This window comes from Chiloscyllium plagiosum, unplaced genomic scaffold (genome assembly GCF_037043375.1).
Source record: "Chiloscyllium plagiosum isolate Xiang-an unplaced genomic scaffold, Cpla_swu_hap1 HiC_scaffold_17, whole genome shotgun sequence".
In the NCBI taxonomy this organism is placed as follows: domain Eukaryota; kingdom Metazoa; phylum Chordata; class Chondrichthyes; order Orectolobiformes; family Hemiscylliidae; genus Chiloscyllium; species Chiloscyllium plagiosum.
In genome coordinates, this window is record NW_028270155.1 from 78413321 (window position 1) to 78427102 (window position 13782).

A 13782-nucleotide genomic window follows, 5' to 3' on the forward strand; every position below is an offset into this window, starting at 1 on the left:
GGCGGGGGGGCGCGCGCTTTGTGCTGGGGGCCGGGTGGTTTTGGACGGAGGGGACGAGGTGGGGGCGGTATTGGGGGCAGGGGCGTGTTGGGGGGTTGGTGGGAGGTGTTGGATGGGGGCTGGGGGTTGGGGCCGGGCAGGCTGGGGGCTAGGTTGGGGGTGAGAGCTTGATCGCTCTTTGCTGCTGCAGTCTCCTGAACAGGGACCAGACTTTAAAGCCCCAGAGGAAAGACATTTAATCGATTTTCCAAATAATCAATTTTCCGAATGAAATAGTGCCCATCCATCAGGTTCAGATAATCGAGTTTCCACTATATAAGCCTGTGAGATGATGTCTGCACAGGTGTGAGTCTTGAGGGTGCATGTATGTGTATATGAGAGAAAGCGTGATTTTGATAGAGGGTCTGCATGCGTGTGTGAATATGCAAGAATGTGTGTGTGTGTGCATGTGTGTGCATATTGTGGGGTCACCTGTAGTGTGACATGAACCCAAGGTCCAGGTTGAGGCCACCTGAAGTTATCTGGAGAGCGAGCTATAGGGAGAGGCTGAATAGGCTGGGGCTGTTTTCCTTGGTGTATCAGTGGCTGGGGAGGGGTGACCATATAGAGGTTTATAAAATCACGAGGGGCATGGATAGGATAAACAGACAAAATCATTTCCCTGGCATGGGGGTGTCCAGAACTAGAGGGCATAGGTTTATGGTGAGAGGGGAAAGGTATAAAAGGGACCTAAGGGGCAAAGTTTTCAAGCAGTTGGTGGTGCGTGTAGGGAATGAGCTGCCAGAGGAAGTGGTGGAGGCTGGTACAAATACGGCATTTAAAATGCTTCTGGGTGAGTATAACAATAGGAAGAATTTAGAGGGATATGGGCCAAGTGCTGGAAATTAGACTAGATTAGGTTTGAATATCTGGTCGGCATGGATGAGTTGGAGGGAATGGTCTATTTCAGTGGCTGTGTGTCTCCACGTCTCTATGACCCTATGAATCTATGAGACTCGAAATAAGTTCTGAGATTTACATATTAATGAACTGAAATCTGCAAACCATTTTAAAAGATGGAAGACTTAACAGCAATCTAGATTTATTCAATATTTTGTTTCAGTTGCATGACACTGCAACCTTTTGCTACAAATTCTGTGTCTTATGATCCTGTTCCACAGCTATCTGATGAAGGAGCAGCGGTCCGAACGCTATTACTTCCAAATAAACTGGTTGGTCGATAACCTGGTGATGTATGATTTTTAACTCTATCAGATATGTTTGTTAAAAGAACTGTAACTAACATCAATGATCATCCAGCCAAATTGTATCCCTGGAGAACATGTTTTCTATATATAAATAATTATCCCAGTTCCAGATCAGCTGTGACTAATCTCTTTTCTCTGAGTATGAAGTATCCGTTCAATCTACTTCCAACACTTGCTGATGTTGAATTCATTTATTGCCCTGTACTTGGGGCAGTAGGAGTGCTCAGTAAGTTACTAATAGCTGTTCAGCTTTGGGGAATTAGACGAATGTTTCTGCTTTGAATTTAATGCACAATGAGCCAACAGCTGTGCTCAAAACTGTGTGAGAATACAACACTGTTCTTTGTCACGTTTTCATGCAAAATAACTTGGATTTTTTCTTAAGCTCAAAATCTGTCATGACCCATTATTATGTTATATTGATCTTGAGATTTTTAAGATTATAAAATTGTAATGTTTGTTTAACTACAATTAACACTGCTTATCACAAAATATAATTATTGGAATGTTAATTGATCAATTTACTACCGTATGCAAGCTTATTTTAAAATAATTAAAAATAATTGAAAAGAATATTACAAAACTATTTACCAGTTAAGCTGAAACCTTTGGGAGCAATATGTCAGTGGCTATGTTAGCACAGAGTTGAATGTCCTGATGGATGATGGTTTTAATTTAAGTCTGGCAGAGGTAGACAACTACTTGTGATTGGAGTTGGGACCACTGCTCTTTCTGGATAATCTGAATTCAAATTGCCTTCAGGAGAAATTATGGGATCAACTAATTGGAAGCAAATTGAAGAATGTTAGAATCACCCCTAGAAATAAGAATTGAACAAAAGTCTAAAATATTTTGAAGATGGGAAACAAATTGAGAAGACTATTACTAAGGCACTTGGTTTTCGAAGCGTGATTATAACAGACTAGAGTGAATTAGTGAAAAAGGTTTACTTTTGTGAAGCCTTTGACAATATTCCTCATGGGAGACTAATTTGTATAATTAGTTCATAGGGGATTCAGGGTGATTTTGCAAATTTGGTACAAAATTGGCTTAAAGACAAGAGACAGAGACTTGTGGTGGAGAGTTGCTGTTCAGACTGGGGGCCTGTGACCAGCGGTGTTCCACAGGAATTGGTGTTGGCTCCATTTTTTGTTTATCATTTATGTAAGTGATTTAGATGAGAATTTAGAAGGCATGGTTAGTAGGTTTGTGAATAACACCAAATGTCATATGATAGTGGACAGTGAAGAAGTTTATCTAAGATTACAAGGAGATCTTGATCAATTGGGTTAATGGGCTGAGAAGTGGCAGATGGAGTTTAATTTGGATAAATGCAAGGTATTGCATTTTAGTCAAACAAACAAGGACAATACTGATACAACTAAAAGTGTGCCATTGTGTGGTTGTAGAATTGAGAAATCTGGGGTTCAGGTACAAATACTTTGAACTTTGCGAAACATGAAGGCAGGATGGTTATGAAGGCATTTAACATACTTATCTTCATTGCTCAGTTCCTTGAATAAAGGAGTTTTGACATGTTTTATAGTTGGACAGAACATTGGGAAGATCTCTTCGGGAGTACTGTGTCCTGCTCTAGTCATCCTGTTATAGGAAGGAGACTATGAAGCTAGAGATCGTTCAGAAAATATTTACCTGGATGTTGCTGAGAACGGAGGGTTTGAGTTATAAAGAGGGGCTGGATAGGTTTGGACGTTTTGCAATGGAGTGTAGGAATTTAAGGAGTGACCTTACAGAGGTTTATAAAATGATGAGGGGTATAGATAAGATAAATAGAGACAAAAAAACCTGCAGATGCTGGAATCCAAAGTAGACAGGCAGAAGGCTGCAAGAACACAGCAAGCCAGGCAGCATCAGGAGGTGTCGATGTCAACGTTTCAGATATGACCATTCTATATGACTGTGTGTATGTGTGTGTGGGGGGGGGGGGGGGGGGGGAGGGGAGAGGTGGTAGCTGCAGATAAAGGGGGTGGCGGGGGCGGAGTGGTGAAGTAGGGATAGTGAAGACAGGCAGAGGGTACAACCTGGTTGGTCAATTGGAGGAATTACTCTGGTTGGTGGCAGGGAGCAGTGGAAGGGGGGAGGGCTGGGAAGGGAGGCGGTGGTTAGGGAGGGTGGTTATTTGAAACTGGAGAACTCAAAGTTGAGTCCTCCAGGCTGTAGGGTGGCCAGGCGGAAGACAAAGTTTTGTTACTCCAATAAGAGCTGTGCTTTGTTTTGCCAATGCAGGAGGCCAAGGATGGTCATGTTGGAATGAGAGTAGTTGGAGGAATTGACGTGGGCGGTGCGTGGGAGGTCTGGTTGGCCCCTGCGAGCCCGGCTGCGATACTTGGTGAACCCTTCCTTAAGTTTACATTTGGTCTCCCCGATGGAGAGAAGACCACATTGGGAGCACCTCATGCAGTAAACTAGGTTGGAGGAGAGGGGGGGTTGGTGTACCGCCAGGTTTCACATCTCTTCTGGGTGTAGGGGAAATATCTGGGAGTTTGGTGCCGTTGAAGGGAACGGTCCTTGTGGAAGGCAGAGAGTGGTGGGGAGGGGAAGATGTTCTTGGTATGGGGTCTATTTGGAGTTTGCAGAAGTGTTTGAGGATGTGGATTGGATGTGGAGACTGGTGGAGTGGGAGGTGCGGATAAGGGGGACTCTGTCTTTATTGCATTGGGGGAGTTTAGAGCAAGATTAGAGTGATGCTAGAAAAACACAGCAGGTCTGGCAGCATTGGAGAAGCAGGAGAATTGACATTTCGGACAAAAGCCCTTCATCAGGAAGTGGAACGGGGAACGAAGGTGATGCAATGGAGGGCTGTCTGGATGACGGAGGGAGGAAAAGCAAATTGTTCAAAAAAGGTGGACATCTGGGATGCTCGCAAGTGGAATGTCTCCTTGTCCGTGCAGATGCGGCGGATGCAAAGGAATTGGGAGAATGGGATGGAGTTCTTGCAGGATACAGTGTGGGAGGTGGTGTAGTCCAGGGAGTTATGGGAGCCTGTAGGTTTGTAGGGGGCATCCGATGGGGGCCGTCACTGGAGATGGAAATTGTGAGGTCAAGAAAGGGGAGGGAGATGGAGCAAGTGAATTTGAAGGCAGGGTGAAAGTTGTGGATGAAATCGATGAACTGCTCCAGTTCAGCCTGGGTGCAGGACAATGCACCGATGCAGTCATCGATGTAACGGCAGAAGAGTAGGGGTACATGGCCAATGTCGGTACTGAAGGGACACTGTTTGATATAGCCGACAAAGAGGCAGGCATAGCTGTGGCCCATTTGGGTATCTGGAGGACAGTCCTCTATATCGCAGAGGCTAAACACCAACTCTTCAAACCACATCCTTCCTCCCCCTTGCCTACGAACCCATCGCTATCCATCAGGCCCAAGTCCAAGACATTGTCAGTGCCCTCATCGCCTCTGCTGATCTCCCCTTCACTGCCTCCAAACCCATAGTCCATCAGCCCCATAATGCCTGGTTCCTTCCAGTCACTGCCTATTTCCATTCCTCCAACCACTCCCTTTTTGACACGACCATCCTTGGCCTCGTCCATTGACAAAACAAACCACAGCTCCTATTGGAGGAACAGCACCTTATCTTCTGCCTGGGCACCCTACAGCCCAGAGGACTCAACTTTGAGTTCTGCAATTTCAAATAACCACCGTCCCCATCCCCAACTCCTTTCCCAGCCCATCCACATCCTCTCCACTGCTCCCTGCCACCAACTGGATACATTCCTCCCATTGACCAACCAAGTTGTACCCGCTGCTTGTCTCCACCTATCTCCATTTTACCACCCTGCCCCCGTCTCCCGCTTTATCTGCAGCTCGTTCCACACCCACCCCCAATCCTGAAGAAGGGTCACATCTAAAATTTCGACTTCTGAACTTCCTGCTACTGCCTGGCTTGCTGTGTTCTTCCAGTATCTTGCCTGTCCACTATATATCAGATGAATGGCAGGTATCTTTTCCCTTGGGTGTGGGATTTCAAGACTAGGGGCATATTTTTAACGAGAGAAGACCAACATTTTTTTTAAAAAAAGCACGAGGGACTTTTTTATACAGAGTGGTTCGTCGATGGAATAATGTTTCAGAGAAGTGGTGGATGGGAATACAGTAATAAGTTTTAAAAGACAATTGGATAAGTACCTGAATAAATGTTTGGAGGTATACGGGCTAAGGGTAGGTGGAACGAGTTTAGTTTGGGAACATGGTGGCATGGACTTGTTGGACCGAATAGTCTGTTTCCGTGCTGCATGACTCTATGACTCTATGCCTAGTTAACAGCTTGAGATGAAATGCACTGGTGAAGAACTGCTATCAGATATGCTCGTTTACTTAACGTTTAGTAATCACCAGGATCAGTACAATTGCATCCAGGTATGTCAGAGAATTAATGATGGTGACTGTTGAGCAATGGCCAAAAGTTCTCCATCTTCCTTAAATATATGACTGGACCAGAGGACTGATGCATCTGGGAATTGAGCCAAGCCTATTGGCGTTAGGTTGCATTGATTAACAGCTGAACAGCCAACTTAGCTCACTGACTCTCAACCTAAGAGACGGGTGAAGTATGTTCCAACCTCCTTTAATTGAATCGATATTAATTCAAGAAACTACAACCTGTGTTGTTCGTTTATCATACAAACAAAAATGGTAGTGAAATTGTCATGATTAGTTGCACATATTTAAAGACCCAATTTGTTGTCCATCGCTGTTGAGCAATACGCATCACAATAAACTGAAATACTAAAGCATGTATGCAATATTAAAATCATGAAAAGGGCCACTGCCATCAAACTGAGTACTTGTCATAATTCTCAGAGTTATTCTGTCAGAATGTAGTCTGATATTCTGAAGGAAAACTAGAAAAAGCAACTGGTAATTGATCACTTTGAATGGGAGTAAATTAAAAATCATTGTTTGAAGAAATGTATATAAAGTAATAATGCAAAATTACAATGAATATACTGGACACAGCTTCCAACCAAACCAAGATGGACTACAAAGCTATCACAGATCCAAACTGAAGAGCAAGACACATATGTTCCTTTTAAGGAATGTAATTACCTTCTAGACTGTGAGTAATTTAGCCCAATTGGCTGGTTTGCCTTACAGCGTAATGCTAATAGCATTGGTTCACTTCCTAGACCTAGTTGGGAATTTCTCAATTTCACCCTTGCTGGTGATCCTCAGGATAAACCATCACTAGTCATCTCTCTCTCTGTCTCTGTCTGTCAGAGTAGCCTTCTGGGATGATCGTCACTTTATTCTAAGTGCAATCATATGCAGATTGCCACACTATTCCTCCAATTTTACTGACTGAAATATCTGCACTTCTGACAGGAGATTCTGTTCAGGACACTATCAGATGTACTTCCATTCTGACAGTTCCTACAGAACAGTTCGGGAGAGGATAAACCACGACAAATTTCTCACATCAGTCGGTTGCAGTATTCTATAATTGAAAGTTCTATAAACACGTGAAAGCTCATATGAAAGGTCAGATATGCGATGTAAGTGTGAGGTTAGGTTGCCAGAATGGTTGGTTTCCCATTCGGTAGGTTATCATATTGATGGTTAAGGTTAGCGGATCAGCTACGGTGGGTATCAGATGAGTAATGGTCGGTAAGTGATCAGTCGGATGGCAGATAAGTCGGTTGCAAGGTGGATGGAAGTGTGGGAGTCAGATCTTGTGCTGTTAGAGCTGTGCCTCGAAGTGGTAGGTGTACTGGATCCCAGAGGTAAGAGGGTAGATGTAGGCTAAGGTTCTTGGTTTCTCGAGAACTGTGTTTGTGTTTGTGTGTATGCGTTGGTGGGGGATGGGAATGTGTGGACATGGAACAGTTGTGGATGTGTTGTAACTTGTGCATTTGAACGATTATTTTGCTCAGGAATGAGATTAGATGTTCAATGGACTAATATTTCCTGAGTTAATATTTACTTAACTGTAGTGGAACCCGATACATTCTCCAAGATAACGTCATATTTTTACAGTGTTCCAAGCATATTGTAATTTTCAGTGGAATCTTCAATCTTGAAATCTATAATCCTGGGGACTCTACAAGGTCACAAGCTGAAAGTCCCATCTACACTTCAGCAACAATTTTCTGGCAAGCAATAACTCCAGGACAAAATGTGATCTATTTGGATAATGGAATGAGATCAAATGGGCATTCTTGTCTTCATCTGTGTGATGCCTCAAACACTGTACAATGTACATCTATTTCTAAAAATCAACCTTTCTTATTTTTCATAATTAACTACAAGCATTTTCATTTTTCCTATCAAGAATTCAAGTACACTAAAAATGCGCTTCTAGGTATCATGTAGTCACATTAACAGAAAAATTGCTACGAAACTGCTGCTTTGAATCTGGACAATAATATTATCTTTTATTTAACAGTTAACTTGTTGGCGATCGCAATCCTATCTCGCAGAAGCTGTGGACTCTCCAAAAGTGTCAATCATTACCTGGTGGCCATGGCAGTGACAGATCTTCTGGTTGTCATCTCTGATGTAATGTTGAGATGGCTTATCATTTACTTTCCAGTTTCTTTCCTGGATATTACTCCTGTATGTAGTTTGGTTGCAGTGCTTATTATTGGCACCACAGTCTGTTCAGTTTGGCTCACAGTTGCTTTCACCTTTGATCGATTTGTGGCTATTTGTTGTAAGAAACTCAGAGCAAAATACTGCACTGAGAAAACAACGCTCATAGTTATTGGAACAGTAAGTGTGTTGGGCTGTTTGGAAAGTATTCCCTGGTTTGTGAAATACAGAGCTAAATACACCTTCAATAACCTGGAGTGGTTTTGCATCACAAAACCAGAATATTACACTTCAATCTTCTGGGCAGCATATGAACTTCTGCATCGTTTTCTAACCCCTTTAGTACCATTCCTTTTGATAGTTCTCTTTAACATTCTGACAGTCAGGCACATTTTCATGGCAAGTAAAGCCCGCAGAAGACTCCGGGTGAAAACTGAAAGGGAAGGTCCGAGTGACCCAGAGATGGAAAGGCGCAGAAAGTCCGTCATTTTACTCTTCGCTATCTCAGGCAGTTTCATCCTGTTATGGACGACTTATGTTTCATGCTTCATCCATCAGCGAATTGCATTCATGTACAAGTTATCTCCTCCTTCACGTATCATGGGTACCATTGGATACCTGCTCCAGCTCCTCAGTACCTGCACAAATACTTGCATCTACACAGTGACCCAGAGTCAATTCCGAGAGCAGTTAAAAACAATGGTGACATATCCCTTCCGTTTGATTCTCAGAGCTATCAATCTCTGAACATTATGTTTGCCTTTATCAGAATTCATTTTGATCTTATGGGAAAAGATTTATTACAGTTATTGCAAGCAGGGAAAAGTCAATTGAGAAAGGCAACAAGTGAGAGGAAGATCCAGAGGCATACACAGCAAACTAAATATGTACCTGCACACAAGATGCACCGCAGACAGACATTCCATAGTGAACAACCCTTAGACATACTGGTAGGAAAAATATGAGACCATCAGTTGTGACTGAGATCAGGATAGACAAATGCCTCTTAAACGTTGTTCTTTGTCCCTCATTGAACCACATACATGCGTGTGAGTCAATGAGCACATGACTATTTGTTCAATGAGTGAAAAAAATCATGCCTTTCCAAATAAGATCCGCTCTTTTTGTGACCGGAAACCACCACAAAACATTATGACATTCGAGAGAGTACACTGAAGGTATTCTGGAAGCAGTTGTTGCGACCTAAAAATGTGGCTGAGGAACGAATGGATGGAATGATACATTTGCCACTGAAATTGGGATGCACAAAACTGAGGTAGGCTGAGACATTATGGATGGGGAAGAGGTCCTTAGCCTTCATGTTGAGGTCAGTGATTGGTGGATATAGATAAAAAAGAGATTGACAGAAAAGCTTAACGGGGAGATGACGAAACAGTTTATCCCAAAGTGTTGTAGCTATCTAAAATCTCTGGTCTGAAAGAATATTACAGGCAGACAACTTTGATTCTTTCACAAGTTATTTTTGTTTGGATGTGCACTTGAAGTGCTGCAATCTGCAATGCTTCGCACTAAATCCTCCATAGTATGATTTGTTGTGTTGGCCTTTTGTTTGGCTGGTTTTGCTGGTTTGCTTTTGGTTTTCAGTGTTGTTAACATTTTAAAACAAAATCATTTTATGAAGCAGCCCACTGTAATTGTAGCAATTTGAAGGGCAGGAAGGCAAAACTACTGCTAAACTCTGTATTGCAAGCAGTAAAACAATGATAAACCTCTCACTGCTGTTTCGTAAAATAAAACTTAGCAGCAATGTCAGATTAATCTGTTAAAATTCCATTTCTTGTTACTTTTTCGGCGCTACATATCAGTATCATGTCTTTGACATTATTTCTCTCAATCTATGTGCAGGTTTTCCTCAATGATTCTTGGCTATGTAACCCCTTTTCACCAATCACTCTCAAATGAAGATATTCACAACTTTACCAAGGATTAGGAAAACACCAGACTGGTGTAAGCAACATTCTAGGAGTTATAAAATAACTGATATTGATCACAAATTTAAAATTGAGAAGTACTTGATCTGCGTGTTGGATTAGTGTGTTAAATTATAAATCTAATTCTTGTAATTTGTGATATTGTTTCTTCAATTGATGTGACATACAAGCTGATTTTTCCTTGGATTGAATACTATCTCAAATTTTGTTTGCAATCCATCGATTGACCCTCTTACCCATTTTGCTTTTGTGATTGACAGAAATAAACTGTTGTTGCAATTCTCCCATGCGTTCCTTGAATGTTTGCCATTTCCTATCCACTGTCATCGCTTTTAGTAACTCTCCCCAATTTATCAAGGCCAACTCATGCTTCATATCTCCACAGCTTCTTTGGTTAAGATGCAGTATCCTAGTCTCTGAATTAACTTCCTCACTCCACATCTTGATAAACCATTCTATTGTGTTATGGTCTCTCAGCCCCACGGATCTCACGCAGTTAGATTGGCAATAATTCACTTCCCATTACATATAATCCAGTCTAAGATGGCCTGCTCTTTAGTAGGTTCCTCCACATATTGGTCAAGAAAACCATCCCGCACACACTCCAGGAATTCCTCCTCTACAGCTCTGTGGATAATTTGATTTGCGCGATCTATGGGCAGAGTAAAATCATGCATGATCACCGATTTTCCCTAATGGCATGCACCTCTAATTTCCTTTTCTATACTGTTCACAATGTCCACATCCAGTTTGGGGGTCAATCAGTTTAAATCTGCTGGGACCTTTCGTGCCCAAAATCTGTTCAAATCCCGGATGACAACCCCCCAATCTGTTATAAAATGGATGTTGATTTCCCCTTGAGAACTAAAACCAAACTACCAAAGAGGAGCAGCTCGCCTTATAATCTGTAAAAATAGAGTGAAAATGGTTAACCTGTTTTTCAGCAACGTCTTCTGAGTAAATAAAATAAATCCCTGAAACTCGCTTGAAAATCAACAGGTGACAATTGAATTATCTAACACAAATAGTGAACAAATAAACTGAACTTTTAACAAACTGAATAATTCCCTTCTAACTACAAACTATTACTGAACAAAACAAAATTCTAATTTGTATGCTGTTCCAATGAACGAAAGTCCAGCTCAAATAACAAAAAAAATAATTTAGTCTCTTGAAATTACAGTCAGGTTATGTGTCTTCTGGGATGTCCTGCACCTTCTCCATCTATTCCTCTGTCAGGAATGCATTCTGCGTCATTTGTACCGTTGTTGTTTACTAAGTGTTATCTCAAATGCTTAGAGAAGGCTGTGAGAGACAACGGCTCTCTCTCAAGAGCTGAGGGCTGGTAGCTCTGACTGATGGCAGTTAGCTCTGAGGTCTTTGTCCAAATGCCCCCTTCTTTTATGCCAACAGATTCAAATTTATAGGTTTTTGGTATCTAAGTACTTGGTTTACATTGATTGGCTAAATTCAAAAATCTTGGTAATTACTGCTACTGGGACTGCTAACTGTCCAGCCTGTTGAAACAAATGTTTCAATCTGGGTTCTCTGTGCACTTACAGAATTTCTAGCTGCTGTTCATAGCCGTCTATTGTCAATCTCGAAGCAAAGAAAAAACACAATTTTTTAAAAGGGACATGCAATGCCTCCCCATTCTCTAAGCATCTCCCCCCACAACCCCAAACGCTTTATAAACACCAACTTCGCAACAATATGAACAATAGAATTAGAAGCAAGGGTAGGTCAATCAATCTCTCTAGCCTGCACTGTTATTCAGTATATTCAATAAAATAACTGATATGCAAATGCAGTCCATTTGGGAGAACAAATCAAAAAACGTTGCACAAACAAGGTCATAGGGAGTCTGACTGTAACCTCAAATCAACAGCACTCCAATCACCTTTCACCTCTTCGCTCCGCCAGAACCTATCAATTTGTGACTTTAAAATATTCAAGAACTTTGCTTCTGCCACGTTTTGAGGAACAGTGGTCCTCAAAGATTCATAAATTACGGACACAAAAAAAAGTCCATTGCTGCTTCAATGGTCACCCTCTGATTCTTTTAAACTATGATCCCTCATTCTCGGTTTTACCGTCGGAGGAAAAATCTCCAACTTTAACCTGTCAAGGCCCCTTAGGATTATATATGCTGCAATCAATCAGCCTATTCCTTTCAGTCGCTGTCTAATCTTTTCCCACAAGAAAAACAGATTTTGTCATCATTTTTCTTTGCCTCGATTTGGCCAATCACAGCTTACAACTCACCAACAGAACCACAACAACGAGCACCCGAGGTACAAATCTTCGCACAAACTTTGATCACCAAGTAGTCTTTCAAACGTCTTCAGACTGATAAATTCATTTTTATAGTTGTGCACTTGTAAGTTTTTGATAGCTCACTCAAAAAATGCATTCATGACAATAAAAATCCACAATGCACAATGTGCACAGTTTAGATTGCTATATGAAAACAATACACATATGTACTGAAAATATTGCTTAGGCATTTATCAATGCACTTTCTTCAAATGTGAATTGATTTCTTTTGGCAATTTCATTCTCACATCAATAAAGATAACTTTATTTTTCATTATTCAGAGACATTCATGAGTCATGACATTGTTTCCTACTATATCATACTATAACAAGATTGCAACGTCAATAGTGGAGCATCAAGGATGGAGCATCAGTCTGCACTGTCTCGGCAGAGTGCCACTCTACATGGAATGTACGATAAGAATAAAATTTGAACAACAAACTGTCAATTATTAACTTAAGTGAAATAACCAAACAAAGTAAACCATCAAAATATGAGGCAGAGTAGCAATTACATCTCTTTCACTCTCTGGATACGGAAAAATCAAAATGATCATTCTCAAAGCAAGGGGACAGGCTGGATTAAAACAAGTGCCGCAATGAAAGCAAAATGAAAGATAATCTTGTGCCAGTAAAGACAATGAAACACAAACAAGTTAAGGACAATTAACCAACAGAAACCTTGTGAACATTTGTCACAGTAAAGCCCATCATTTCTAAGTTAAAATGCAATGATTGGACAACGGGAATGAAAATATCGGTATTACCCTGTGTTACAAGTACAAGCGGAATTATAGTGAATATGTGACAGTGTACAACCACATAAAAATGTTCAATAATAACTTCAATACTAATATGTCTAACTTCGTACAGATTTAAAAGAAAGAAGGAGATCTTTAACTGTTAGAAATAATTGAGTTGTGATTTTTAGTGGTAACTGTTGCAATAATTTTAAAGCTGAAATCAAGCAGAAATTAATGCACAGTTTTGCAAAATTACTATCGATTTATATGAGGAAAATAAACCTTAAAGTTGATAAGCAACATAAACATCTCTGTGATACAATCTTTGCATCTATCCTTTGAGCATATTTTCATTTGCCACATTTAGTGGCTGTTTTTCACTGCTGCACATACTGGACTGATTTCTTGGCGCTTGAGTTTCGATGAAGTACTGGAATCATTGAATTTCAAAGCAAGGTGAGTTAGTTTGCTGTCTGTCATGCTCTGCTTTGTCTGAAAACACAGCCTGGAGACAAAATTAGTGCTCATTTAAATCGTCCTCGATGAAAATTTCACAAAGCAGTTTACAACATCATTTTGAAATCAACTCGTGTTGATGATTATTTACACAAGAGTCTTAGGTAGATAGAATAGTGAAGAAGGTATTTAGTATGCTTTCCTTTATTGTCAGAGCATTGAGTATAGCAGTTAGGAAGTCATGTTGCGTCTGTACAGAACATTAGTAAGACCACTTTTGGAATGTTGTGTGCAATTCTGGTCTTCCTCCTATAGGAAGGATGGTGTGAAAGTTGAGATTCAGAAAAGATCGACAAGAATGTTGCCAGATTTGGAGGAATTAGCTATAGGGAGAGGCTGAATAGCTTGGGGTGTTTTCCCTGGAGTGTTGGAGGCTGAGGGGTGACCTTATAGAGGTTTATCAAATCATGAGAGTCATGGTTTGGGTAAATAGATACGGTCTTTTGCCTGGGTTGG

The 13782-nt window shown here is 41.0% G+C and overlaps 1 protein-coding gene across 1 annotated transcript; it reads left to right on the forward strand.

The window, feature by feature from the left end:
• Window positions 1-1388: 1388 nt before the first annotated feature.
• On the forward strand, window positions 1389-8546 carry LOC148147426 (putative G protein-coupled receptor 139). The gene is made up of 2 exons (XM_087995625.1): window positions 1389-1473; window positions 7654-8546. Exons 1-2 carry the CDS (start codon window positions 1389-1391, stop codon window positions 8544-8546), a joined length of 978 nt encoding a protein of 325 aa, XP_087851751.1.
• The last annotated feature ends 5236 nt before the right edge of the window (window positions 8547-13782 follow it).

Bases quoted from the DNA above. Each gene is read 5' to 3' on its own strand.
- LOC148147426 (XM_087995625.1), top strand. From the start codon at position 1,389: ATGAAGTATCCGTTCAATCTACTTCCAACACTTGCTGATGTTGAATTC. The intron at 1,474-7,653 runs GTAAGTTACTAA...TTTATTTAACAG, and splicing joins TGGGGCAGTAGGAGTGCTCA to TTAACTTGTTGGCGATCGCA.